We start from the raw sequence: 25,962 nt of genomic DNA, 5'->3' as shown, positions 1-25,962 counted from the left end.
TGTCTTTCTCTGATCGACTTATTTCGCTCAGCATAACACCCTCCAGTTCCATCCACATCGTTGCAAAAGGCAAGATCTCATTCCTTTTGATGGCTGCATAATATTCCATTGTATACATATACCACATCTTCTTTATCCATTCACCTGTCGATGGACATCTTGGCTCTTTCCACATTTAGGCTATTGTGGACATTGCTGCTATAAACATCGGGGTGCACATACCCCTTCGGATCCCTACATTTGTATCTTTGGGGTAAATACCCAGTAGTGCAATTGCTGGATCGTATGGTAGCTCTATTTTCAACTTTTTGAGGAACCTCCATACTGTTTTCCAGAGTGGTTGCACCAGCTTGCATTCCCACCAACAGTGTAGGAGGGTTCCCCTTTCTCCGCATCCCCACCAACATCTGTCATTTCCTGACTTGTTAATTTTAGCCATTCTGACTGGTGTGAGGTGGTATCTCACTGAGGTTTTGATTTGGATTTCCCTGATGCTGGGCGATGTTGAGCACTTTTTCATGTGTCTATTGGCCATTTGGATGTCTTCTTTGGAAAAATGTCTGTTCATGTCTTCTGCCCATTTCTTGACTGGATCATTTGTTCTTTGGGTGTTGAGTTTGATAAGTTCTTTACAGATTTTGGATATTAGCCCTTTATCTGATATGTCATTTGCAAATATCTTCTCCCATTCTGTCGGTTGTCTTTTGGTTTTGTTGACTGTTTCCCTTGCTGTGCAAAAGCTTTTTATCCTGATGAAATCCCAATAGTTCATTTTTGCCCTTGCTTCCCTTGCCTTTGGTGATGTTTCTAGGAAGAAGTTGCTGCAGCTGAGGTCGAAGAGGTTGCTGCCTGTGTTCTCCTTTAGGATGTTGATGGACTCCTGTCTCACATTTAGGTCTTTCAACCATTTGGAGTCTATTTTTGTGTGTGGTGTAAGGAAATGGTCCAGTTTCATTCTTCTGCATGTGGCTGTCCATTTTCCCAACACTATTTGTTGAAGAGACTGTCTTTTTTCCATGGACATTCTTTCCTGCTTTGTCAAAGATTAGTTGACCATAGAGTTGAGGGTCCATTTCTGGGCTCTCTATTCTGCTCCATTGATCTATGTGTCTGTTTTTGTGCCAGTACCATACTGTCTTGATGATGACAGCTTTGTAATAGAGCTTGAAGTACAGAATTGTGATGCTGCCAGCTTTGCTTTTCTTATTCATTCCTCTGGCTATTCGGGGTCTTTTCTGGTTCCATACAAATTTTAGGATTATTTGTTCCATTTCTTTGAAAAAAGTGGATGGTATTTTGATGGGGATTGCACTGAATGTGTAGATTGCTCTAGATAGCATTGACATCTTCACATTTGTTCTTCCAATCCATGAGCATGGAACGTTTTTCCATTTCTTTGTGTCTTCCTCAATTTCTTTCATGAGCATTTTATAGTTTTCTGAGTACAAATCCTTTGCCTCTTTGGTTAGATTTATTCCTAGGTATCTTATGGTTTTGGGTGCAATTGTAAATGGGATCGACTCCTTAATTTCTCTTTCTTCTTATTGTTGGTGTATAGGAATGCCACTGATTTCTGTGCATTGATTTTATATCCTGCCACTTGACTGAATTCCTGTATGAGTTCTAGCAGTTTTGGGGTGGAGTCTTTGGGTTTTCCACATAAAGTATCATATCATCTGCAAAGAGTGAGAGTTTGACTTCTTCTTTGCCGATTTGGATGCCTTTGATTTCTTTTTGTTGTCTGATTGCTGTGGCTAGGACTTCTAATACTATGTTGAATAGCAGTGATGATAGTGGACATCCCTGCTGCGTTCCTGACCTTAGGGGGAAAGCTCTCAGTTTTTCACCATTGAGAATGATATTCACTGTGGGTTTTTCATAGATGGCTTTTATGATATTGAGGTATGTACCCTCTATCCCTATTCTCTGAAGAGTTTTGATCAAGAAAGGATGCTGTACTTTGTCAAATGCTTTTTCTGCATCTATTGAAAGGATCATATGGCTCTTGTTCTTTTATTAATGTATTGTATCACATTGATTGATTTGCAGATGTTGAACCAACCTTGCAGCCCAGGAATAAATCCCATTTGGTCATGGTGAATAATCCTTTTAATGTACTGTTGGATCCTTATTGGCTAGTATTTTGGCATTCCTCTGGCTATTTGGGGTCTTTTCTGGTTCCATAGAAACTTTAGGATGATTTGTTCCATTTCTTTGAAAAAAGTGGATGGTATTTTGATGGGGATTGCATTGAATGTGTAGATTGTAGAGCCCCCATTTTTTATTGCACCTCATTAATAGCCTTTTTGATTTCGACTTGGTTAGATTTTAGTTCTTTTATTTCTCCAGAAAGGGTTTCTCTAATAACTTCTATGCTTTTTTCAAGCCCAGCTAGTATCTTTAAAATCATCATTCTGAACTCTAGTTCTGACATCGTACTAATGTCCATATTGAGTAGGTCCCTGGCAGTGGGTACTGCCTCTTGTTCTTTTTATTGAGTGGTTTTTTTTCCATCTTGTCATTTTGTCCAGAGGAGAATAGATGAATGAGAGAACAAAATGCTAACAGGGTAACAACGTCCCCAGAAAATAACTCTAAACAAATCAGAAAAGACCTGAAACTGGGGGCAAAGAAAGGGAAAGAAAGAGAAAAGAAAAAGAAAAAAAAGAGAAAAAGATAAAAACAAACAAAAACAGAATAAAACAAAAAAAACCAATATGATCAAATATGATCAGGATGGTACATAGATCAGTGCCACACACTAGATTTTGGGTGTATTTTGGTCATTAGAAGAAAGTGCCTCCCAAAATTTTAAAGAATGAAAAACTTACATATGTACAAAAATAAGGGTTAATACGATGAAGGGATGGAATATGACTGTAAAGATGAAAATTATAAAAGATTTTATAAAAGGAATTGATAAGATAAGAATGTGAAAGAAAAAAGAAGAGTATTTAAAAAAAAAAAAGGGAGAGAATGTGATCAGGCAGGAGACTAGAACGAAGCCATACACTAGAGATTTAAGGTATATTTTGATCTGTTAGAAGAAACTGTATCTCAAAATTTTAAAGAGAGAACAATTTATATATATATATATATGCCAAAAATAAGGGTAACTACTATGAAGGGATAGAATATGACTCTAAAAATGAAAAATAAAAATGTTTTTTAATAAAGGGATTGATAAGATGTTGGCTGAAAAAGGGAAAAAGAAAAATTAAAAAAAAAAAGTTAAAAAAAATTAACTTGGAAAGACTAAGGAATCATGGTAAAAAAGCCATGAATTCTATGTGCACTATTCCCCTAGTGCTGGAGTTCTGCTGTTCTCATTGATAGGTAAACTTGGTCTTGGCTGGCTGTTCTCGCTGATCTTCTGGGGGAGGGGCCTGTTGCCGTGGTTCCCAAATGTCTTTGCTGGAGGCAGAATTGCCCCGCCCTTGCCAGTCCGGGCTAAGTAATCTGCTCGAGTTTGCTCTCCGGAGCTTTTGTTCCCTGCAAGCTTTCCGTTCAGCTTTGGAGGCCGAGAGTGAAAATGGCGGGCTCCCAATCTCCGCCCCGGAGGAGCCGAGAACTCGGGGCCCCACTCCTCAGTGAGCCCCCAGAGAAAAGCCGTCAGTCACTCCCGTCTCCCCGGTCTCCAGCCGCACTCCGTGCTCACCCGGCCTGTGACCGCGCGTTTCTATCTCTGGCACCCGACCCTGGGTGGAGTCTCCAAACCCAGCAGATCCCTGCGGCGCACTCCCGCGCGGCTCCTCCCGGGGGAGGAAGGTGAGTCTCCCCGGATCTGCCGCTTGTTGGGTCCCTGCTGGAGGAGCAGTGGCCCGACTGTGCCGCGGATCACGGTTTCTGGCAACCCCGAGCTGAGAGCCCGCGCCTGGGCTCCGCCTCTGCAGCCGGCTTCCCCGCTCCGATCCCTGGGAGCTCTGCCGCACTCAGGCACCCCCGGTCTTTCTGTGACCCCGAGGGTCCTGAGACCACACTGTCCCCTCAAGGGTTCCACCCCCCGCTTAGCCACCGGAGCGACGTCCCTCAGAGGAGCCGACTTCTAAAAGTTCCGATCTTGTGCTCCGCGGCTCTATCACTTGCCAGGAGCAGCCGAGGGAGGCACTCTCCCCCGCCGTCTATCCTCCCTAATATTGCTTCGGATTCACTTCTCCGCACGTCCTACCTTCCAGAAAGTGGTCGCTTTTCTGTTCAGAGAGTTGCTGCTATTCTTTTCTTCGATCTCCTGTTGAGTTTGTAGGTGTTCAGAATGGTTTGATCCCTATCCAGCTGAATTCCTGAGACCAGACGAAATCCAGGTCTCCTACTCCTCCGCCATCTTGCTCCACCCCCCTTCCAGGATTCATTTTAAGATGGATTTTAGCTTACCAAGCCAGGTTGTTGTGGCTTTTGGAAAGAGGAAGCAGAGGGAAGAAAGGATGTTACCCAGTTTTTGATCTTCGGTCTACCTTCCTCTCCTACAGCGACAGATTAGAAGACAGAATATTCTAATTCCTCCTTGAAAATCCAGAGCCATGTGGCTCTTGGCAAACTCCCACACAGAAGACAAGGTGACAGGGTTTTACAGTATTTTCAAACGTGCAGACTTTGCCCTCAGGGTAAGCAATGTGACACGTCCCCATCGGTGGACATGGAATGTCACAACCACCTGCTGTCAGGCCCTTCTGTTGTCACACTAGCCTGCTGGCAACTAGATTAGCCACCCCTCCTGCAGCCCCCCGAGCATCAACGGCCGTAGGCAACCCCTCTCTGCAGGTTCTGAGCCTCAGCTGCAAGAAGCATATGGAAGACTGATGACCAACACAAGGTTGAGAGCCAAATCTGGGCCGAAGGGGTCCAGGATACCCCGGCCCATGGATAGCAATGGAGGGCAGCCAAGCAGACACGTCAGCTTCCTTTAGAAGTCGCAAACTCCCTCTCACCGGCCCTCTGCCATGTCCTGCAGCGCCGTGTGCAAAGATGACTTTGCAGCGTCTTGTCCTGACTCCGTGCATGCTATCCGTGCTCCGGTGACATTTTATCCTCACAGGGAGCTCCCCGGTAGCTCCACATAGGGCAGGCGAATGCTGCCGGCACGATGATAAAGACACCCAAATTACACAGTCACTCCGCTCATCCCCAGCTCCCCCTGCACGGTGGGAACAGATGTTCTCATAGACGTTACCATGTGCAACTTACAACACACTTAAGACTGTCCTTTTTTGGGGGGAACCTGGGTGGCTCAGTTGGTTAAGCGACTGCCTTCGGCTCAGGTCATGATCCTGGAGTCCCTAGATCGAGTCCCACATCGGGCTCCCTGCTCGACAGGGAGTCTGCTTCTCCCTCTGACCCTCCCCCCTCTCATGTGCTCTCTCTCATTCTCTCTCTCTCAAATAAATAAATAAAATCTTTAAAAAAAAAAAAAAAGACTGTCCTTTTTCTTGTATTCTTAACGCTACCAAGACAGAAAATAAATTGTGATCTTGTTTCATTCGGAATCTTTAAATGAAAGAAAATTGGCTATCTTGATGATCTCTTATAACAGGTGCCAGAATCTACTCTGGGAATGACAGGAATAGGCGCCACAGGGGAGATTAAGAACGACCACAGCAGGCCAGCCTGCCCCCTCCCTTTTCGTTGAAGAAGTGAAGGCCCAGGGTGAGAAAGTGGGTCTGGACAAGGTCACGTGGCTGCACAGGTGGAAAATTCTAATGAGAAGCTAGGGTTTTTTCATTCCAAGACTTCAACTTTCCCCATTACACCCAACAGCCAGGGCCCAGAAACAGAACAGCTAACCCTGGTCCCCAACTGAGCCATTGGCTGCCACCAGAAATAGTCTCCATAAAACTGGCCAGAAAATGCTCAGAAAAGCAGCAGACCCCTGCACAGTGGCTGAGCCCTGTACCTTCCCCTATCCGTAGAGAAATTAACTGTGGCCTGGAGGAGCCGACTCAACGGCTAACCCATAAGAAGGACAACAATTTTCTCCTTTATGAAGGGCTGATGACTTCTCCCGCTAGTTATCCTATCAGGAGATCTGCACTCTATTTTTTTAATTAGCCAGTAAGTGATCAAAACAACACACAATATTGGTTTGGCTTTTTAAACACTGCAAACAGCACAGAAGGGGAAAAGTGAAAGGTGTCCCTATCTCCTCAACAAGCCGCACTTACCAGTCCTAGGACCAGAGCAGCCCCCAAGAACAGTTCCTCACTGCTGGACACTTAGGTCATTTTAGTTTCTTATAATTACAAATGGGGCTGTGAGGAACACTCTTGTGCATGTATCTTTGAGATTTTATTACAAGAACATCTCTAGGATAGGTTCCTGGAACAGGAATTGCTGGGTCACTTTTAACCCAGCACATTTTTTATTTTGATAGATACTGCCAGTCAGCTGTCCAAAGACCATAGCAATTTTTGTTCCCCCAACAAAGCCTATTTCTTCTCAACCTCGCCCAGGACCCTCACTTTTTTTTTTTTTTTTCTTAAGGAGGCTCCACACACAACATGGGGCTTGAACTCACGACCCTGAGATCAAGAGTCAGACACACTACCGACTGAGCCAGCCAGGCCCCTGCCATGACCCTCACCTTTAAAGGACCAATAATAAATCTTCCCTGAAGGTATTAACCTCCCCCCATCCCATTACAACCACACTTTCCCACACACCTTAGCAGTAAATACGAACTCTCATTTCTCAGAAGAAATGTGGAAAGGAAAGAAAGTGCTTTCAAAATCTATATCCTTTATACCTGACCATAAGAAGAAGTTGAGAGTAACGTTTTGTTTTGTTTTGTTTGGGGGGGGGGGATTATTATTTAAATGAGAGTAACATGTTTTGTATCCAACAGCCAGAATATCTTAATGAGATCTTACCTTTATTTTCATCTGTCTTCACAACTTGGACAAGATTTCTTCTCATGAAATATTTGAAAGCAGGAGCTCGCTTCTCTGGGTTTTCATCAAAGATCCAGAGGTTAACCCGGGCCCGTGTGATGGCAGTATATAGTTGCTTCAGCTCTCCATTGAGGAGCTAAATTGAGGACAAAGACGGAGAACTTTTTGTCTAGAGCTTCAACGTGATACACTTCAATTTGGTGAAATACAAAAACCAAATTTCAGTATAGCAGAAGCGTGAGCAGGACAGGAGGCTCACTGCCGCCTCAGCACAGATAAGTGAAGCTCTAGCAAGGGAGCAACATTAGCATAGGACTGCCCTTATCGGCTGTAATTTTGAAATAATTATAGGTTCATAGGAAGGTACAAAGATAGTATAGAGAGGTCCCATGTACATTTCACTCAATTTATCCCAATGGCTACATCTTACACAGTTACTATACCTTATTTTTACAAATTAAGCCAGTCATACACGTCTATGACCACTATCATTAGTACAAAATTACTCATGACTTATGCCATGATTGAGGGCTGCAGATATAAGGGGGTTATGACTTGAACACGGGGAGGGCCTACGTGATTAAATAATGCACATTTCCAAACAGGAGTGGATTTGTGGCTACCTAGAGGTTTGCATAGCTTGGCAGTGATTTAACTTTTATTTCTTTTTTTTTAAAGATTTTATTTATTTATTTGAAAGAGAGACACAGCAAGAGAGGGAACACAAGCAGGGGGAGTGGGAGAAGGAGAAGCAGGCTTCCCGCCAAGCAGGGAGCCCGATGCGGGGCTCGATCCCAGGACCCCGGGATCATGACCTGAGCCAAAGGCAAACACTTAACGACTGAGCCACCCAGGCGCCCCTTAACTTTTATTTCTGTAGAGCTTTCTAGGCATTTACCGAAATAACCTGATAACTGCTATTCTGTTTGTTTTGTACTTTGTACAAGACATAAAACTAGGGCAGTACTTTCTCCCCAAAGTTTTTCGTTTTACTCGTTCAATTTTCACTGTCCCGAGGCTCCATCAACCTCCCTCAGTCAAGAACTCTGCAGAACTGCTCAGCTTTAGCCTCATTCTCAGTGAGGCAGCTGCGATGTGAAGGGAAAGGGAAGCTGGGTCCCTTCACAGCGTAGTGGAGAAAAATTTGCCACCCCAAAATGTGGACTTCCATCTCTTTGGCATGTGGATTATTTTAGGCCGATTATTTTTAAGAAACAAAAGGTTCACAAAGAACCTTTGACCTTCACCCTGACTTCTTAAAAGAATTTAGACAGAGAACCTGCTCCAGGAAGGGAGCAATCACCATAGATAACTGTAGTATATATGAACCAGGGGTGCTAAACAGGGAGCTCCATAGCAAAGTCTGTTTGTGTGAACTCCTCTGTGTCCCATTGATCTGGATGGCCCAGCAAACATCTGCTTACCAAACATTAACATTTTTCATATTCTTGTGAATTGCTTTCTTTCCCTTTGAAGCCCTAGAACCCTACCCCCTTCTCCTTGGTTCAGGATGACAACTACACCTCATTTTGCCTGTTTTTGGAATCTCATGTTTATGTTGATTCCCTGTACATACATAATTAAATTTTATTTTCTTTTTTTTAACATTTTTTTAAAGATTTTATGTATTTATTTAAGAGAGAGAGCATGAGTGAGAAAGCAGAAGCAGGGGGTGCAGCAGAGGGACAGAGAGAAGCAGACTCCCTGCCGAGCAGACTCCCTACCAAGACCCTGGGATCATGACCTGAGCCAAAGGCAGAGGCTTCACCAACTGAGCCAACCAGGCGCCCCTAAATTTTATTTTCTTCTGTTAATCTGTTTCATGTCAATTTAATTTTTAGACCAGCTAGAGGAATCTTAAAAGGCAGAGAAACATTTTTTCCTCCCCCATAATAGTCAAGCCTGGTATACAAGTCTCCATGAATTATTGTCCTGGACTTCACGTCTGAGTTCCCTCAGCCTCAAACTTCCCTCAAACTTCCTTTTGAAGTTTCAGCAACTTCAAAATTTCTGAAGAGAGCTGAATTCCAGAGGTGAATAGAAGGTACAACCCTCCCCCTTTCACTTTCAGTCAGTGCCCCACCCATCAAGCCCCACTCTCTGCTGAGAAAAGAGCGTCTGCCAACACTGAGATCCCTGCCATGCCCACTCCCATCCTCCACTCCCCAGTGCTGATGCACAAAAAAACCAGTCAAGTGCCGGGCTCTATTTTTAACCTCATCTTCTCATACAAACCTTGTTTACTGCCCGCCCCCCTCCCCACCCCCGTGTCAAATAAGCATGTGGACAAATGGCAGTAAATCACCTTGTACATTTCTGGATTCACCATGAGAGACCGACGCTGGAAGGAGCTGGGTTTCTTCAGGGGCACTTCAATCAGTGGTCGGTTTTCCTCTTTGGAGTCAGATGATGAAGGCGTAAATGAAGAAATGATCTTCCATTCCTTGTAAGCCTGAACAACAATGACAAATTAAAAACCAGCAGAATATACCCTTGAACTGTACACACAGTCTCATGGTGAATTAAGCCCCCTTTTCCTGGCTTGGGGCCCTCAGCCCAGCTGTAAGGAGGGGGCTATCCTATGGCCTCAGGTGGGGGGACCTCAGGTGGCACACGCAGGGAAAGGGGAAGCTACCATGAAAACTCCCCCAGACACTTGGTCAAGATGGCTGAGAAGCCAGGCACACAAACCCACTTCCAAGAGGAATGCTAAGCATCCAGGAAATTTCTTGCTTAAAGAATTTCCACAAGCAGTATGGAGGGAGGAACCCAGTGTCCTTCAGCCCTTTTCACAATGTGTGAGAGATGCCACTTAGTGTCAGCTGTTAAGACATATATGACAAAATTCTCTAACTAAATTATTCACCCAGGGATGGAACAAAATTCAGGAGCTGTGGAGTATAATGTGCACAGGACACTGAGATCAGACAGAACATACTTGTATCTCAGTTTTTTCACTCATTAGCTATGTGACCTCAGAAAAATTGTTTATTTATTTCCTCCATGTCTCCTTTTCCTGCTCTGTAAAATGGGGATGACAGAACTACCCAAGTTTATTGGGAAATAAAAGGAGATAATCAATGTCGAGTGTCTAATACAATGCTTGACAAATAGTTGAGATTTTAGCCATGTGTCCCTTTATCCAAACTCAAACCACAAAACCATAGTGACTATGTAGACCAGAAGTTGGCAAGTTTTTTTCTCTAAAGGGTCAGAGGATAAAAATTTCAGGTTTTGTGGGCCATGCGGTCTCTCTCACAACCACTCAACTCTGTTATTATGATGCAAAAGCAGCCATTGTCAATCATGTAGATGAATGGGCATGTGTGTCCCAATAAAACGTTATTTTTCAACACTAAAATTGAATTTAATATAATTTTCATGTGTCACGTAACACTGTTTTCCTTCGATTTTTTTAACCATTTAAAAATGTAAAAACCACTGTTAGCCCACAGGCCATACAAAAGTAGACAGTGGGCTGGATTTGGCCCTGGGGACCATGGTCGACAGACCCTGGTAAAGCTAAAGTGCCCAGAATACATGCAGTATTTAGAGGGCAGAATTCCTATGCAATTTCAGATTTCATCCTTTACTGAATCTTGTGAGTAGCTAGTTAACTCCCCTCAGCCTTTACTTTTCCATGTATAAAATGGTGCTCCTTGCCACCTATGTATCTTCTCAAGAATAATGAAAACCTGGAGTGGATACAGTTCACGACCTTAAGTCACCCCATAACTTAAACTAATAAGTATCAGGTTAAATGCTTTAAACAATCTAATTTATTTAATATTAATCAAATTATTATTACGTTAAATTTATTTTGATATTAAAAAATAAACACTGTCTATTAAATAAGAATGGTTATGCTACTAACCAATTATGGAATTAATCACCATATTCTGAAAAGAAATGTAAATCATGTAATCATTGAAGTAGTTGGGAGTTAAAAAAAAAAAAAAGCCTTCAGGACATATTTTTGACTGTCCTCTTTGTAGAGCCATTCACACTCTGAATTGCTGGCCAAGGAAGGCAGGCAAAAGACACAAGCGTTTTGACATTTATGAGGCTCTCCTGGCAGACAGCGTGAGGTGCAGACCAGCCGATCTTGGAAGGGCTAGTGAAGCACAACATATTTTAAAACTGCTGAATGAGAAGGAAAAGCTGCTCGTATGGTGCAGGACTAACCTGTTTCCAGGAATAAAACATACTTTACTTTCAAGACCGAGCCTTTGAGGAGTACGTGTATTTGTGGCAAGAATACAGGCCTACAGCACCTCTGACAATAAAAGAAGCAGTATGTAAGTCTTCCAGCTTCTTCTATTGGGACTGATCATTGTGAAGGTCACCTTGGTGGGGCCTGTTCTCTAAGTAAGAACCATAAAAGCTGTGGTTTTCAAAGTCCCTCCTGTCCTATTCACACAGGAGTATGAAGGAAAGGACTCCCCCGGGAGTCCTTACATTGGGGCTGAGTGTAAATGCCAAGCACCCTTCTAAGTCCCCACAGGAGGAGAGTTTGGGGGTGACTGGGAGAAAGACTACTGCTCCCCGAAATGAGGCCAAATCCTAGAAGAGAAGGATTTGGCATAACCATTCCTTGGTCCCTTCCCCATCTCAGAAGATGGCCCTGGCAACTATGTGGTTGAACAGGGAGCAACAAATCCTCTAAAGAGAAGAATCGCACACCAGGACAACAATAACACCCCCCACACACATGCACAAAGAGTGTGTTTGCCAGAAACATAAACCAGGGGTGGAAGAAGAGGCCAGGGGTGGAGAGATGAGCTCTCCACTGTCCCCCATGTCAAATGCAATTACTATGCAGCAGCCTGCAGCCAGTCACCCCGAAGGAAACCCCACATGAGGAGCCAGGTGATTGAAGACTTAGGTGATCCCTGTCTTTCCTCTGCTTTGATTAGAGAATTGCCTCTCATTTAGAAATGAGATGTTTTTTGGTCTTATCTCTGTCGATGATAAATGGAGGGTGTGCTTTGTGCCGGGGGAATGCATAATGACACTCCTCAGGAACTGAGAAGGAGCACCACATCAGGAGTCTTTTTAGAAGTCTTACTGTGCACATGGGATGAAGTGGATGTTACCAAAAAATTCCATTTGTGGTTATTTTAATTTTATGCAACAAACTGAGCCATTGGTTGGGAGCACAGGGTCAAGATATCTGGGCCTTCGCCATTTCAAGGATCAGGGTGAGACAGAATAACTGGATTTTTCTTCCACAAACAGAAGTGACCACAAGTTACAGATCCGTAAGTCCAGAGCTCCTCGGGCTTCTTACTGGCACAAGCATACAACTGGCAGTTAATAAAGGACAGGAACAACAAAGTCTTACCCCTTCCTCTTTCAGCACAGCCTCGGTCCAACCATGACCAATGGATGTATTATGAGAAAAAAGAGTTAGTTCTCAGAGATTAAAAATTGTTCCAGGGTTAATGAGAGTGCATCTGATTTCATTAGCAAAAGTCAATAGAAAAGGAATGCACTTAAGGTATGGCAATGATATACTCATCGTGGAAGGTTCTGGAAGGCAATTTGCATGCGGGGCTTTAAAAGGAAAGGAGTACAGAGGAAAGATTGCAAAACTGAGAACTCAAAGCATCTGAGTTGGTCTCCAGGCTCTGGCACCTACACCGTGACTATGGGCAATTTACTTAATTTCCATGACCCTCAGCTTTATCTGTAGAATGAGGGTAATGAGAATACATACAACCTCAGAGGGTTAGTGGAGAATGAAGGGAAACAAAGCACTGAAAAAGGACTTTATAAACCGTGAAGTACCCATAGCAATAGTAGTCAGAGCTATCATCAAGGCAATCCTATTTTTTAAAAGATCAGAAAAAAAAAATTCAGGACTCCATTTGAAACAGTCAGTTCTGGGGCAGATTTTAAGGTGTCAAAGCTAACAGTACAACAGCCCCTTCAAGCATGTACCATGTGCAGTGGGAAGTCTGCAACAGGGACCAGGACACAGCCAGCTAAGTGCCCAGAGGAGACCCCCCAGCAGTCAGCAGCCAGCCTGAGCCCCCACCGAAAGACAGTGGTGAAAAAGAAACCAGTGGCTCGAGTTGGTGACTCTACCCATAATGTACTGAGCTCAGGAAGAAAGACCATCCCAAGGTCTTGGACTCGGGAACCAAGTCAAAGCGGTGGCCTGGCATGGAGGTCCTGGGGGTCGATCCAGGGACTCTTTCACTGCCATGGTCTGCATGGGCTGCAAGCAGTGGGGAAGCCATGCCAGAAGGGAGCTCCCAGGCGGGGCAGCTCTCCTCACCCCCCACATTACCTGATCCAGTGGCCAGGAACCAGGCCTCATTTGTCTTCCCGGAGTTTTCTCTTTCTATGAACTGAAACTGCCCAGTTCTGTCCTCATAGGGTGGACACTGCTAACCTTGCCTTCATTTGTAAGGCTCTCCTGAGAGCTCACTCCAACTGGAGCATCCTTGGGAGTCAAGGATAACAGAGCTAGTGAACACTGGAAGCGGGCACTCGGGTACCAGGCATTCAGAAGAAAGAGAGAGCAGGGCAGGGCACAGGAGAACCAGCCCATGACACACTGGGAAACCACCCACAGCCATCGACAAAACCCATATCCAAGCACACAAAGCCCACACCGAATGGATGATGCTCCAGAACAGAAAGAGGTACCTGTGAGAAACTCACTTCTACTCAGCTCCATGTTCTCTCTCCCAGAGAGGAAGTGTAGCTCATACATATATGCATGCACAGCGTGAAAAGAATTCAGCATAACATACCTCAGAGTCAGTAAAAAAGTTGTAAAGGAGGACATCATCAAATTCTAAACCTTTCGCTTCATACACGGTTAGCACAAGGGCTAACCCCAGCTCTTCTGGAATTTTCTCCTTTGCCATTTCATTAGCTACAAGGATTACCTGGGGGAGAAGGAAAGAAGAAGGAGGTAGGAAAGAGAAAACATCAAATTCTACAAAGAGGGATCTTGCAAAGCTCAGTCCATTTCTGTGGGAGGCAGGTAACATCTTTAAAAAGAAGTGGCCGGCCTGGATTTGGTCAACCAGGCTAGCTGAAGTATTAACAATTGCTCCCTCACCCAGATCTAAAATTGACCTATTCTGGCAGAGGAGCTATTGAACTCTATGCTGTGGAATAATTCGGCCTCCCAAACCTTTTCCAACTGCAAACTGCCTTTGATTTTCACGACATGCAATCCCAAGAAGCTCACCTGGTGGGCTCCGAATTCAATAGGCTGGGTTTTCCTTTTGTTCCCTCGTAGCAAAATTGCCAAGTCGCTCACACTACAAGACTCCAGGACAGTTGGTCTGGGACCACCAAAGAGGCCAGAATCCCTGGGAAGGCGATCAAAAGATTCCGGGAAATAGAACTGAAGTAAATCCACCACCCCAGATGCCAGATTGAGGATCCCTGAGGTAAAACAGAAAACACATGTCAGATATAGAGCAACATGACAACAACATGGCTATGGGGTTTTTGTTTTGTGTGTGTGTGTGTGCTTTTGTGCTTTGTTTGGTTTTTTTATTTGGGCTTTGGCTTTTTTTCTTGAGAAGCAATATTGGTCCTGATAGTATGGATAATTGCAAGTCAGTTTCTAGTTCCCATTAGATTATCACTTTGCCCCTGCGTGATATTACTCCCAGTGCAGGGGATGAAGGCAGAGATGCGTTGCTAAGAAGGTTCTGTTGGATCTCGTTCCTGACCTATACTCATATTAGAAAAAATTACCTCATAAAGAAAAATCAAGGCAGAAATATAAACAATTAGAGCTGTTAGAAAGCTAATATAAGCGGCTGGCATGGATGGTAAGGGAACAAAAATTATTCGGACCCTCTCACTGGAGCTTGGAGCTGTAGAGACGTTGTCATGGTAACAGCAGGGCTGAATGTTAGGTGGGGGCAGCAACCAAGGCCTCCATCCCCTCCCCACCAGGTTTATACCCAGCCGAGAGGACTATTCTAAGAAAAAAGGTAGAACTGGAGAAAGGCTTTTGTGAAGAGCTTTCTCCCTGGGTCCCCTTGCTTATCTAAGCTCTGAGTAACGTAGCCAGTCAAGATGAATGAACACTACCACAAGACAGGCACCTTCATAAAAATATCCCATTTAATCGTTAGGACTGCCCAGTGACATAGACCAGACAATCCCACCCTTACAAGCAGAGACTCCAAGGTCTAAGAAGTTAGTAAAAACCTCCACGTGACAGGATTTGAAGCTGAATTGAACACAGATCATCCTGGGTCTTCTCCATGGTTCACTTTGTGCCACGTGCCCTTTGCCTGACAGCAGGTAGAATACCGTGTTCTTGGTAGAACACCATGAAATGGGCAAACATGTCCCCACTGCTATTACCAAATAATAAGGAGAAATTTTACTTCCCAGTAGTAATAGTATTAGATGTATACAGTCGGGAGCACAAGTGGAAACTGCCGAATCTAAGCAAATCAGCTGCTACTGGGGTTCCCTCCTCTTTAAAAGCTAGCAAAGGCCAGAGATGTACATTAATGGGAGAATCAGAAAAGGGCACAGAAGTGTTGATTGCAGTGATAAATGGGAATCCACTGAAATGCCCCTTTAGAGAAACTAGATAAATAATTTTTAAATGAGCCTACGCAAAGAATAAAAGATGGTTCCACCATAAAAAGGAATGAAACTCTGACACATCCTACACCATGGTGGAACCTTGAAAACATTATGCTAATAACTTAGCCAGACACAAAAGGCCACATATTGTATGATTCCTATTACATGAAATGTCCAGAATAGGCAAATCCATAGAGACAGAAAGTAGATTAGTGGTTCCCAGAGGGGCGGGGGTGAGGGAGAATGAGGAGTGACTGCTAATGGTATAGGGTTTCTTTCTGGGGTGATGAAAATGTTCTGGAATCAGGTAGTGGTAATGGCTGCACAGCCTTGTGAATATATTAAAACCACTACACTGTATATTTTAAGTGGGTGAATGTTACGCTACGTGAATCTCCATTTTTAAAAAAAGAAAAAAACATAAGGGAAAATATTCACTAAACAGTATATATTCACTACATGATCAATAACTACAGTGTGTATGATACATGCATTTAATGTCTATAAGGAAAAAAGATCAAAAGGAAATTAAACAAAACGTCTGCAGTGAGTGGACTTACAGGTTGCTTGTGATTTTGTTTTTTAACATTTTACGTGTTTTATAAAGTCCCTAAAATCTAGTACATATGATTGGGGCTTTTTCTGGCTCTAGAAACATATACACACAATCTTCCCTCCGTTCCAACATGGGGTTTATGTAGCCACTGTCCTAACGGCTTACTTAGCAGAAACATCAAAATCGCTCCCAGGAACAGCCCTTCGGCCATGCTCTGTTTTGCCAATCAGAAAGGTTGCTGGCCCCAGACCAGTGGCACTGAACCAGAGGGTCAATCAGAATGAGGGGCTCATTCAACCACTCCTGCCAGATCCTTCTACTGGGTCCAACAACAGAAAACTGGAGCCACTTCCTGAGGACAGAAAGAATTCTGTACCACACACAGTGCCAAGCAGGGGAGGAACTCAGGAAATGTCTCCTGAACAGAGGAACGAGGGCCAGGGCTCCATTTCCTATTAAGAGAATAAATTACTACACAATCTGAGTCCCAGGTATAAGACCACAGAAGAACAAGAAGTTGAACTGCTCAGACCCAGCCAGCTCCTGTGATTTTTTTTTCAAATGCGACCTCAGGGAGGACTTCCAGAGCCCTGGCAAACTGGGCTGAGTTTGTGTGGTGCAGCTACACTCTAGGAGGCCACCTGCCTTCTAATCATTTTCTGACTCCTTGGCTAAATAAATCAGAATTTTAATCTCATTTTACAACGCGTGTGTGTGTGTGTGTGTGTGTGTGTGGTATGCATGTATTTTCTCTTTCCACCAAACCACAGCCTACCTGAGCTGCATCTAGAAAAAGAGCATCTATCAAACCCTACAACAAACATCAGACTTAAATGGTAAAATATTAAAAATATTCCCATTAACTTCAGAAATAACACACAGATGCCTGTTAAAGATTCTGCTTAAGGCCCTAGCCAATGAAATATAGCAGGAAAAAATGAATGATAAATATAGAAAAGAAGATAAAGACTGCCCTTACCTGCAGAAAAATGCCAAACTCTAAAAGTTAGAATGTTCAGTATGATTGTTAGATTGACCAGATCAACATATAAAAACCAACAGCATTCCTCTATACCAGTAATAACTGATAGAAAATGTAAAAAAAAAAGAAAAGAAAAAGAGGCAGCCGTGATAGTAACAAAAAGTATAAGATCCCTAGGATAAATCTAACAGCTGTGTAAAATGTCTGGGGAAAATTATAAAATATTATTTCAGGCACTAAAAGAAGACCTGAATAGAGAAAAACGCCCAGGTCATGGTTCAGAAATCCCGATGATGTAAAGATGTGAATTCTTCCCAAAGAGCAATAAATTCAATGAAATTCCGGTCAACATTACAAAAAGAGAATCTGATAACTATGGCAAACGTGATATCATGCTAACAGTACAAGACAGACAAACGAGACAAATCAAAGAAAACAGCCCAGAAACTGTCCCAGATACACAAGAAGAGCAGCCTTACAAATCAGAGGCAAGGATGCACCAAGCAGTGAATGGCGTCAGCACAGATTCTCCATATGGTAAAAAGTAAAATTAGATCAGAGAAGGGTTAGTTCAATAAAGACAATGTCACACCACATGTACATTTTAGATAGACTAAATTTAGTTACTTAAATTTACCCAAATTACCCAATACCTGCCTACATATAAAAAGCAAAATTTAAAACTATTGGAAAATTATACAGGAGAATATCTTACTAACTCCAGATCAGAAAAATTTCTTAAGACACCAAAGAGCAAATCGTAAAAGAAAACATTCATAAGTTAAAATTTTAAAGTATCTTCCTACTCAAGAACACCATCACTCATATGCCCCTTTACTGTAACAAAGTTAAAAAGATAAGCTCTGCAATTTTTATAATCAACAAAGGATGCAAAGGCAAAAATTCATAGAGAATTCTTAACAAATCAGTAAGAAAAACAACTCATTAAAAGGGTAGACAAAGGAGAACAGGCAATTCACAGAATACAGAATCGCCGGTAAACACACGAAAAGACGCCACATCTCAAGAAAATGGAAATTCAAACTATACCAGATGTCCTTTCATACCCATTCCAAGAGTAAAGCAAGAGGATATAACATAGATCCAGAGAGAAGCTCAGGAAGGTTCGCTCCAGGATTGTATGTCACAGTGAAAAACTGCCAGGAGCCTAATGTCCATTACTGGAAAATGAGTAACAAACTGTGGTACAGCCCTAAAATGGAATGCTAACACTAGTTAGAAATGCAGGGTCTAGAGCTCCGCATCATCAATATGCAGAATCCCAAAATGTAACATGAAGCAGAAATACAAAGTGGCAGAAAGATATGTCTGGCACGATCCCATTAAATAAAGTAAAATGATACTCTATATTGTTCATGGACATGCAGGACACAGAAGGTGAACTGTATGAGCATTTTATAAACCTAAAGGAGGGATTCTGGCATGGATGTTGTGTTTTTCAAACCCTGCGTGCCTCGGTGTCCTTCGTAAAATGGGAAGGCTGCCTATCTGGCAGGGTCGTTGTGAGGATGAAGTAGGGGTGGTCTACATCGGCTGCCTAGCATCACGCCTGGCCCAGAGAAGGGGCACAACTGAGGTTCAAGTTAAAAGCATCTGAGTGTGTGCTATCTCCCACCACCCCCTAGGCCTCTTTTTTGGCTTCTCCTTGGGAGAAAAGCCGCTTTGGGAATTAATGACTTATAACTGGCCCAAGAATGTGCTTCCAAAGTGCTTTAACAAAAGCAGTTTAAATGTTCCCCTGTAATGTTTTCATGTCATGGCAAGGTCCCTAAAATGTAATTTCCATTCAACCACAGCTTGAATTACCAATCTACGAATGACGAGCGGCAGAAACCATAAGACTTCTTGTGCATGGGTGCATTTCCCAACAAACTCCCAACATACTCTCCTTACTTCAGCTACAAAAGCCTAACCAAAGCAGTGCAAGATGACGCCCAACCACCTCCCCTGCAGGCAAGCACAAAGGCCAGACATACCCGAATGGGACCTGTAATTCTGGTACAGCTGGTGGATCTTCTTGGGCTTCCGGACAGCACACTGCTTGTCCACGGTGTTTCTACTGGCATAGTGGAACAGAGAGCGCAGGTCACTGAAGCGGAAGGCCACGCCCTTCATGATGCTCTGGGCCGTGTCCCCCGTGAGGAACATGGCGTTGGGGTCATTGATGCATTTCATCAGCAGTGTCAGCTCGGCTTGGGTGAAGTCCTGAATCTCATCGCCATAGAGCTCATGGATGGACCACGGGAGCACCTTGAGCTTCGACAGCCTCCGGGACAGGTTATACAGAACATCTTCTTCGTCGAAATAACCTTTCTGAGACCTGATCTGCTGGTACAGGCAGAAGAGACTGTAGATCTCGCTCCGGTCTTCCTTGAAATTGGGGGACCGCTTCCTCCCTAATTTCTTATACGCTTCTTCTGTGAGCCTCCCCTGGGGGCAGCTGAGGGCCTCAAAAGACCCCTTCAGAAAAGATTTTATTTCTTTCCAAATCAGTGCGGGGTTGTAGGAGGTTTTCCCTTTGATCATTTTGGGCCATATTTCATTGGTGAACACCTCAAATGTCACATACACCCGGGGGTCACTGTCACACGTACGTGTTTCTGCAGCTTTATCGTCCTCGCCATTGTCCCCATCTGCCTCGGCCTCCTCCTCATCCTCTTGCCAATTGGGGATGGTCAACTCTTCCTGGTTGGACCATCCCACGATGGATCTTTTCAAGCTACCATCTTCATTTCTCAGAAAAAATGGTTTGGGCAGAGAAGCATCAAGCAGGAGAAGCAGCTGCTTGGAAGTGACAAAGAGAGGAAAGTTCTCGTCCCTTAAGTCCTGAAGTTTGTGGACACTGGGTTCCAGTGGTTTGTAGTGACTGGTGGCCTTGGTAGACTTGGAAAGCTCAGTGAAATTCCTCTGCACCTCCTGGCACAGGACATGGTTCTTGGTCACGAAGATCTGATGTAAATGCTCCAGCTGGTGGGGATGCTCTGTGGCGCACACTTCCACCGCCTGGCCTGGCTCCCCTGGCTCCCCACTGGATCCTCCTGCACAGGCTTCGCTATCCTGCTCCTCATCTATGCTGTCCGCTGTTTCTGCTTCCATGGAACCTTCCTCTTCCTCCTTGTCCTCTTCCTCCTCCTTGTCCTCTTCCTCCGTCCGGGGACCTTCCTTTCCGGGTTCCACTTCCAACCTTCTCTTCATCCACAACTGCTTGGTCAGCAGCGGGCTTCCTGCCTTCTCAGCCTTCTCCCAGTAAATGTGGAATTTCTTCCACAGCCTATACAAGCAGCAAGTTGTCTTCCCAGTGCCGCTCCGCCCAATGAGGATGATGGGCTCCAGTGGCCTGGGGTTGAGGTCGATCACGGCATACTCCAGCTCACCCACCCTGAAGGGGTACTCCACCGTCGCTGTTGTGTCGTTGAGGATGTTGGAGGCCATGCTGTTGCTAAAGCTGTGGAACTTCATAATGTTATACTCCGTCTCCACCGCGCTGGCCGGTGGGAAATACTCGGGGTTCACGTGCTCCCAGCTCTTCTCGGCCTCTGTGTCCTCCACGTAGAAGCGGGGTATGCGCTTTTGGACCTTCACGTTGGCTGACATCTGGCCTTGGTGGATGCCCTTCAGCTTCTTCCGCAGGACACAGGACCGGCCCCGGTTGTAGGCACTACAGATGGCGCTGATGGAGTCCGACAGCTTGCCGTGGTCCAAGACGATGTCCCAGATCCGAATGATTTCTGTGTAGACCCGACCCGACTTCTCTGGGCTGTGCAGGTTCCGCTCTGTGGCAGCGATGATCTTCTCTGGGTTCTCACTGCATCGAGGGGAGAAGTCAATGGCCAGCTCCCACAGCATTCGGGCCCCCTTGTCCAGCTTGGCCTCGAAGAGCTGGATGCTTCCCTTCAGGTGCTTCAGCCGCTTCTGCAGGCCCTGCGTCCACTCACCATTCCCCAGCTGCTGGATAGCTAAGATGATTTTCTTCTTCATGACCTTCGTCATGACCTTACTGGACAGCTTTTTCAGCATTTCCGAAGTGCACTCGATCTCCCACGTCATGTTCTCGAAGTCCTGGAGGCAGGCCTCAATGTCCTGCGTGTTCCAGCTGTCCGGATCATCGCTGCCCTCACTCCCTCTGTGGCCAGCAGGAATGAGCTGCGAGGCCACGAGGCCTGCCTGAGCACATCCATCCCCTGCCTCAAGGACGCTGTGGTTGTTCCCACTAGAGTCAGAGCCTTGAGGCCCCAGGGCTCGCTGGAGCTCGTCCTTCTTTACTTCTGTACCAACGCCTGTCTCCAGAGGCTCAGAGTCCTGAGGACAGTCCTCAGAGAGGGACGTATCCAATTCAACCTGCTGAATTAAACCCATGATGTCCTGCACCAGGCGGTCTCTCAGAGAGCAGGGCCTGACAGCTCCAGGCTCCTGCCTCATCGCCTGGGCATCCAGGAGAGTCTCCCAGCTGTCGGGAACCATGGTCCCTTCGGGCAGGGTCCTGGCAGGGACGGTGCACGGCAGTGACTTGGATGAACCCTGGGACTTGAGCTGAGACATGTGACCAGAGGCAGTGGGCCTCGGGAGCTTCCCCGGGTGAGCAGCAGAGTCCTGCCGGTTCCTCCGCTTGTTCTCCGTCACAGCTTTGTTCCAGGCCAAGAGCAGAGCATCGTTCTTCTTAATCCGGTGCCTTGCGTCTTTGCCTTCTTTGTTCTTCAAGTTCAAGTTGATGTCAAACTTCACCAGCAGGTCTATCAGCTTCTTCATGCGCTTCAGCATGCCCTTCTGGAAGATGATGTGCATCAGCGTGTTCCCATTGCTGTCCTGGCTGTTGGGGTTGAGGTAGCAAAATTCAGTGGGGTTGGACCAGAAGAGATCCAACAGGTAGCTGAGGAAGTTAAAACCGATGTCAGCTGAAAGACATAAACAAAACGCTTTGAGTGCTGAGCCGCTCTTCCCAGGGAATAGAGACCCCTGGATCTGGAGAGATGCCAGCCAGGGGCATCTCAGAACGCCACACCTCCCCAAGCACTTGGTAAGCCAGTGGTTGAAAACCAGGGACAGTTTGCTCCCAAGGGATATCTGGCCACATCTGGAGGACAGCCAACTTTGAAACTTAAGAATCCTCCTCAATCAACCCACGCTGACCGTTCACCATGATAGTTGCTCCTTCTCATCCAGCTGTGGGTGAGGGGCCAGGAGATAATGGGTGGGCCTGACCAAGAAACAATCCTTTTTCAGATCGTTGGTTTTCCCAATAGGAAAGATGAAAAAGCATAGCATCAGTTCTTTTTTTTTTTTTTTTTTTTTTTTTTTTTTTTTTTTTTTTTTTTTTTAAGATTTTATTTATTTATTTGACAAAGAAAGACAGAGCGAGAGAGGGAACACAAACGGGGAGTGGGAGAGGGAGAAGCAGACTCCCCGCCGAGCAGGGAGCCCGATGCGGGACTCGATCCCGGGACTCCAGGATCACGACCCGAGCCGAAGGCAGTCGCTTAACCAACTGAGCCACCCAGGCGCCCATATAGCATCAGTTCTAATATCCAGCTTCCTCTTCAAAGAAAAGACTGCTTAAAAAATAAAGGCCTACCTTTGATGTCTAAAAAGATGTGGAGTGCTGCATGCAAAGGAGTATCCCCTTCCGTGAGGGAGATACTGCGGGGGTCTGCACCCTTGGTCAAGAGAAGAAACGCCAGCTCGAAGTCCTCATGTTTCAGGCACATGACAAGCGGCGTCTCCTGGCTGTCGTGGAGACCCTCGGGCAAGGCTGAGGAGGCAGAGAAGAAAGGCGCATCCCCATGAGGGATGTACCCTGTGCCAAGTGACCACCTGGCTCACCTGAGGAGGAGGGAACCACGTCTGCCTTATACTCCAAGGGAAGAGCTGATGCTGACCCGACTTCTGAGGCGAAGGCTTCCCAGAGCCCTCAGAGTGAAAGCCCAACTCCTTCCGGTGTCCCATTCATGGGCCGTGCCTCTCCCCACTCTCCTGCTCCCCTTCGTGTCCCAGGGCCCCGTCTTCAGCCCTGCCCGGGAGTGTGGACGGGGCCCGGAACAACGGAAACCCCAGTGGCTGCCTAACACCCTACCTGATACATAGTCAGTGATGGGGATATGAGCATGGCTTCCTACGTCCGTTGCTTCTATGACGCTTCTTCCTGAGGATGCCCATCTACCCTCAAATGGCATCTTCCCTGACACCTCTCCACCCCCAACATCAGCTTCCCTTTAGCTCGGTCCACGCCTCCCCTCTGCACCGCAGTCTCCCTGACCTGCACCCCTGCGATCCGCACACCCCCACGCAGCAGCCACACTTTCACTTTGTCCCTGGTCCCCAGCAACCAATTCCAGGGAGGCGCTTCGTAAGCACTGGCTGATTCGGGAATAAAATAGGAAGCCCATGACCGCCGCAGTTTCCAGGCAAAGGTAGTAACATTCCACTCGAGGAATGGTTTTGAAGAAATAAACTATAGGAGGCATTCCATCGACCTCTTGGAACCTGTGGGGAACAGCTAATGCCCAAAGGCTTTGTATGGCGCTTTGAGAGCAAAGGGCCAATAAAGGACATTCCCTCTTAAACAGCCGAGCAAGCAGAAAACCACACGGCTACAGTGCTCTTCCAAGAACCTGCATGCGTAAGCTCATTTAACATTCAAAACAGCCCTGAGAAAGAGGACTGTTAACGTTCCCATTTTATAAACAAGGAGATGGAGGCAGATATAGCATGCCCAAGGCCACACAACTAGTAGTGGCATTAGTAGGGGGTTGGGAATTGGGGGAGGAGGAGGCTGGTGTTTCCAAATCAGTTTTAAAATAAAACCCAATCCAGAGCACCTGGGTGGCTCAGTCAGTTAAGCGTCTGCCTTTGGCTCAGGCCATGATCTCGCGATCCTGGGATAGAGTCCCACACTGGGCTCCCCTGCTGGAGTCTGCTTCTCCCTCTCCCTCTGCTCTTCCCTCCTCTCATGCTGTCTGTGTCTCTCAAATAAATAAATTAAATCTTTACAAAATAAATTTAAAAAAAAAACGCAATCCAGCAAGATGCTGGCTCTCTCCAGACATACATCCAGCCAAGTGTGATTGCACTGATTACAGCAGTAGATGTATCCACCCACCAATTATTCGGCTGTTCCTTTACGAAGAAGCACCTCAAATCCTAATCCACCGATTAGAAAAGAATGCTGGAGAGCTGACAGGGACTCACGCAGCATACTGGGTGCAGGGAAAAGTCCAGCCGGCAGTCGTGAGGAAAGGACCCTGTGCGCCACACCCGGGGCCAAGGGCCCCCCGTGCACGCACCTGAGGTCTCTCACACAAGGCAGAAGAAAAGACAACAGAGGTGACTAGAGTTCACAAAGACGCAGAGTTCCTACAAGGCCAGCACCCACTAACGGCATTAACCTGGTCGCTGTTGCAAAATGAGAAGCTATGGAGGAAGAGAATGGGCCAGAATTTAAAGGAGTCTCCAAAGTCAAGTGAAAGATCCGGTACCAGTGGTGTCCCAAGGGAGAAGTCCCCAGTGTCCATCATGAGCATTCTCACCTCCACTGTCGATGAGGCAGCCCAGGAGCTGCATCCTCCGAGGGTCCCAGGCGCTGAGGCGGGGGATGACAGCGCAGAGGTCAAGGTCTGAGAAGTTGCAGCCCTTGATGAGGCAGTCTCCCAGCGGTGGCTCCCCACTTACTTTGCGGGTCAGCAACAGAAGCACTTCCGGCCATTTCTGTTTCTCCAGTAAAAACTTGATGAAGGTGTTGGCGCAGTCACGGTTAATGTCACAGACCAGGTCAGGAGGAATTTCTTTCAAAAATAAGAATACACCACACTCCCAAAAAGGTTCATATGACTCCTGCCCCCAGATACCACCCAACATATTTAGGCATAATTAACAAGAATTATCCGTCGGTATTTTTAACCTCTGGGGGAAATATAAGCAAGTAATTACTTTGGGCAGTATCAACCACTTGTAATTGTCAGTATAAGCACCGGAGGTGTGACCTTCTTGGGAAGGTCAGAAATATTTTAAGGGGAGTAGAGCCTGGCCCAGGAGAGCAGAATTGACTGTCTTGGAGATTACGTGAGTCAGGGCATTCTACTGAGATCAGAAGGGCAAGAGCCCAGCTTAAGTTTTGCATAATATTAAGAGTGTTCTGCTTAAGGAGCACTAAAATACAGGGAGACACTATAGACTAATTAAAAAGTTAAGAGTTAAGAGCATTCTATAACTTGTCTGGCAACCGTACCAGTAAGAAAGCAGGAAGAAAGAGAAGGAAAGAAATCAAGAGTTAAACTAAATAAGAGCAATTTAATTTGCATTTGCTAGTTTTTGCTTCCCACCATTCTCCAGGATTTCTAACACGAATATTCATTTTAATATTTAATATTTAACTTGAAAACAAGAAAAACAATTCTGTGTGCAGGACCCTGGACTAAGTGCTCAACATCCATCATCTCAGCAGATTAGTACCCTAGTTAATGCAGGAGTGAAGGAACGGACACTTAAGAAGTTAAATAATTGGCCCAGGGTCACAGATCTGCTAAGTGGTAGAATTAAGATGAAAATGTAAACCTCCAAGCCTTAAACACTAAGATCTGCTGCATCCCCTGAAGAGCATTTTTGTTCCACTGGCCACCCCTTCCCTCATTCTCTGGAAAATTAAGAAATCTCAACCCTTTGAACGTGTCCATGGTGACTGCCAACCTAAAAAATACTAAATTTCACCTACTTAGGGTTTCTAGAATCTTCCGTAATTATTACCTAAAATGTGTCATCTGAAGTCCTTTTCTAGAAGTTTCCTGATTTCCTCACAATGAAAAAAATTAACATTCAATTCCACAATAACCTTATATACCAACATTAGCCAATATCTAGGGAAGAAAGAAATATCCGGGGTATTTATTTTTATTTTATTTTTATTTATTTATTTGACAGAGAGAGACACAGCGAGAGAGGGAACACAAGCAGGG

The 25,962-nt window shown here is 45.3% G+C and overlaps 1 protein-coding gene across 1 annotated transcript in view; it reads right to left on the bottom strand.

The window, feature by feature from the left end:
* Positions 1 to 25,962, bottom strand: part of TRANK1 (tetratricopeptide repeat and ankyrin repeat containing 1) — an 81,751-nt gene that overhangs the window by 18,743 nt on the left and 37,046 nt on the right. The window contains exons 10-16 of the mRNA XM_021677515.1: positions 24,541 to 24,795; positions 22,590 to 22,766; positions 18,997 to 21,912; positions 14,092 to 14,291; positions 13,646 to 13,783; positions 9,187 to 9,333; positions 6,861 to 7,017 (exon numbers count right to left, since the gene is read on the bottom strand). Coding sequence (XP_021533190.1) covers positions 6,861 to 7,017; positions 9,187 to 9,333; positions 13,646 to 13,783; positions 14,092 to 14,291; positions 18,997 to 21,912; positions 22,590 to 22,766; positions 24,541 to 24,795 — 3,990 coding nt within the window. The remainder of the gene's footprint in view (positions 1 to 6,860; positions 7,018 to 9,186; positions 9,334 to 13,645; positions 13,784 to 14,091; positions 14,292 to 18,996; positions 21,913 to 22,589; positions 22,767 to 24,540; positions 24,796 to 25,962) is intronic.

The sequence above is a fragment of the Neomonachus schauinslandi genome, chromosome 1 (assembly GCF_002201575.2).
Source record: "Neomonachus schauinslandi chromosome 1, ASM220157v2, whole genome shotgun sequence".
NCBI classification, from domain to species: domain Eukaryota; kingdom Metazoa; phylum Chordata; class Mammalia; order Carnivora; family Phocidae; genus Neomonachus; species Neomonachus schauinslandi.
Note: the sequence above shows the minus strand (reverse complement) of the source record. Positions and strands in the feature narration are given on the sequence as shown.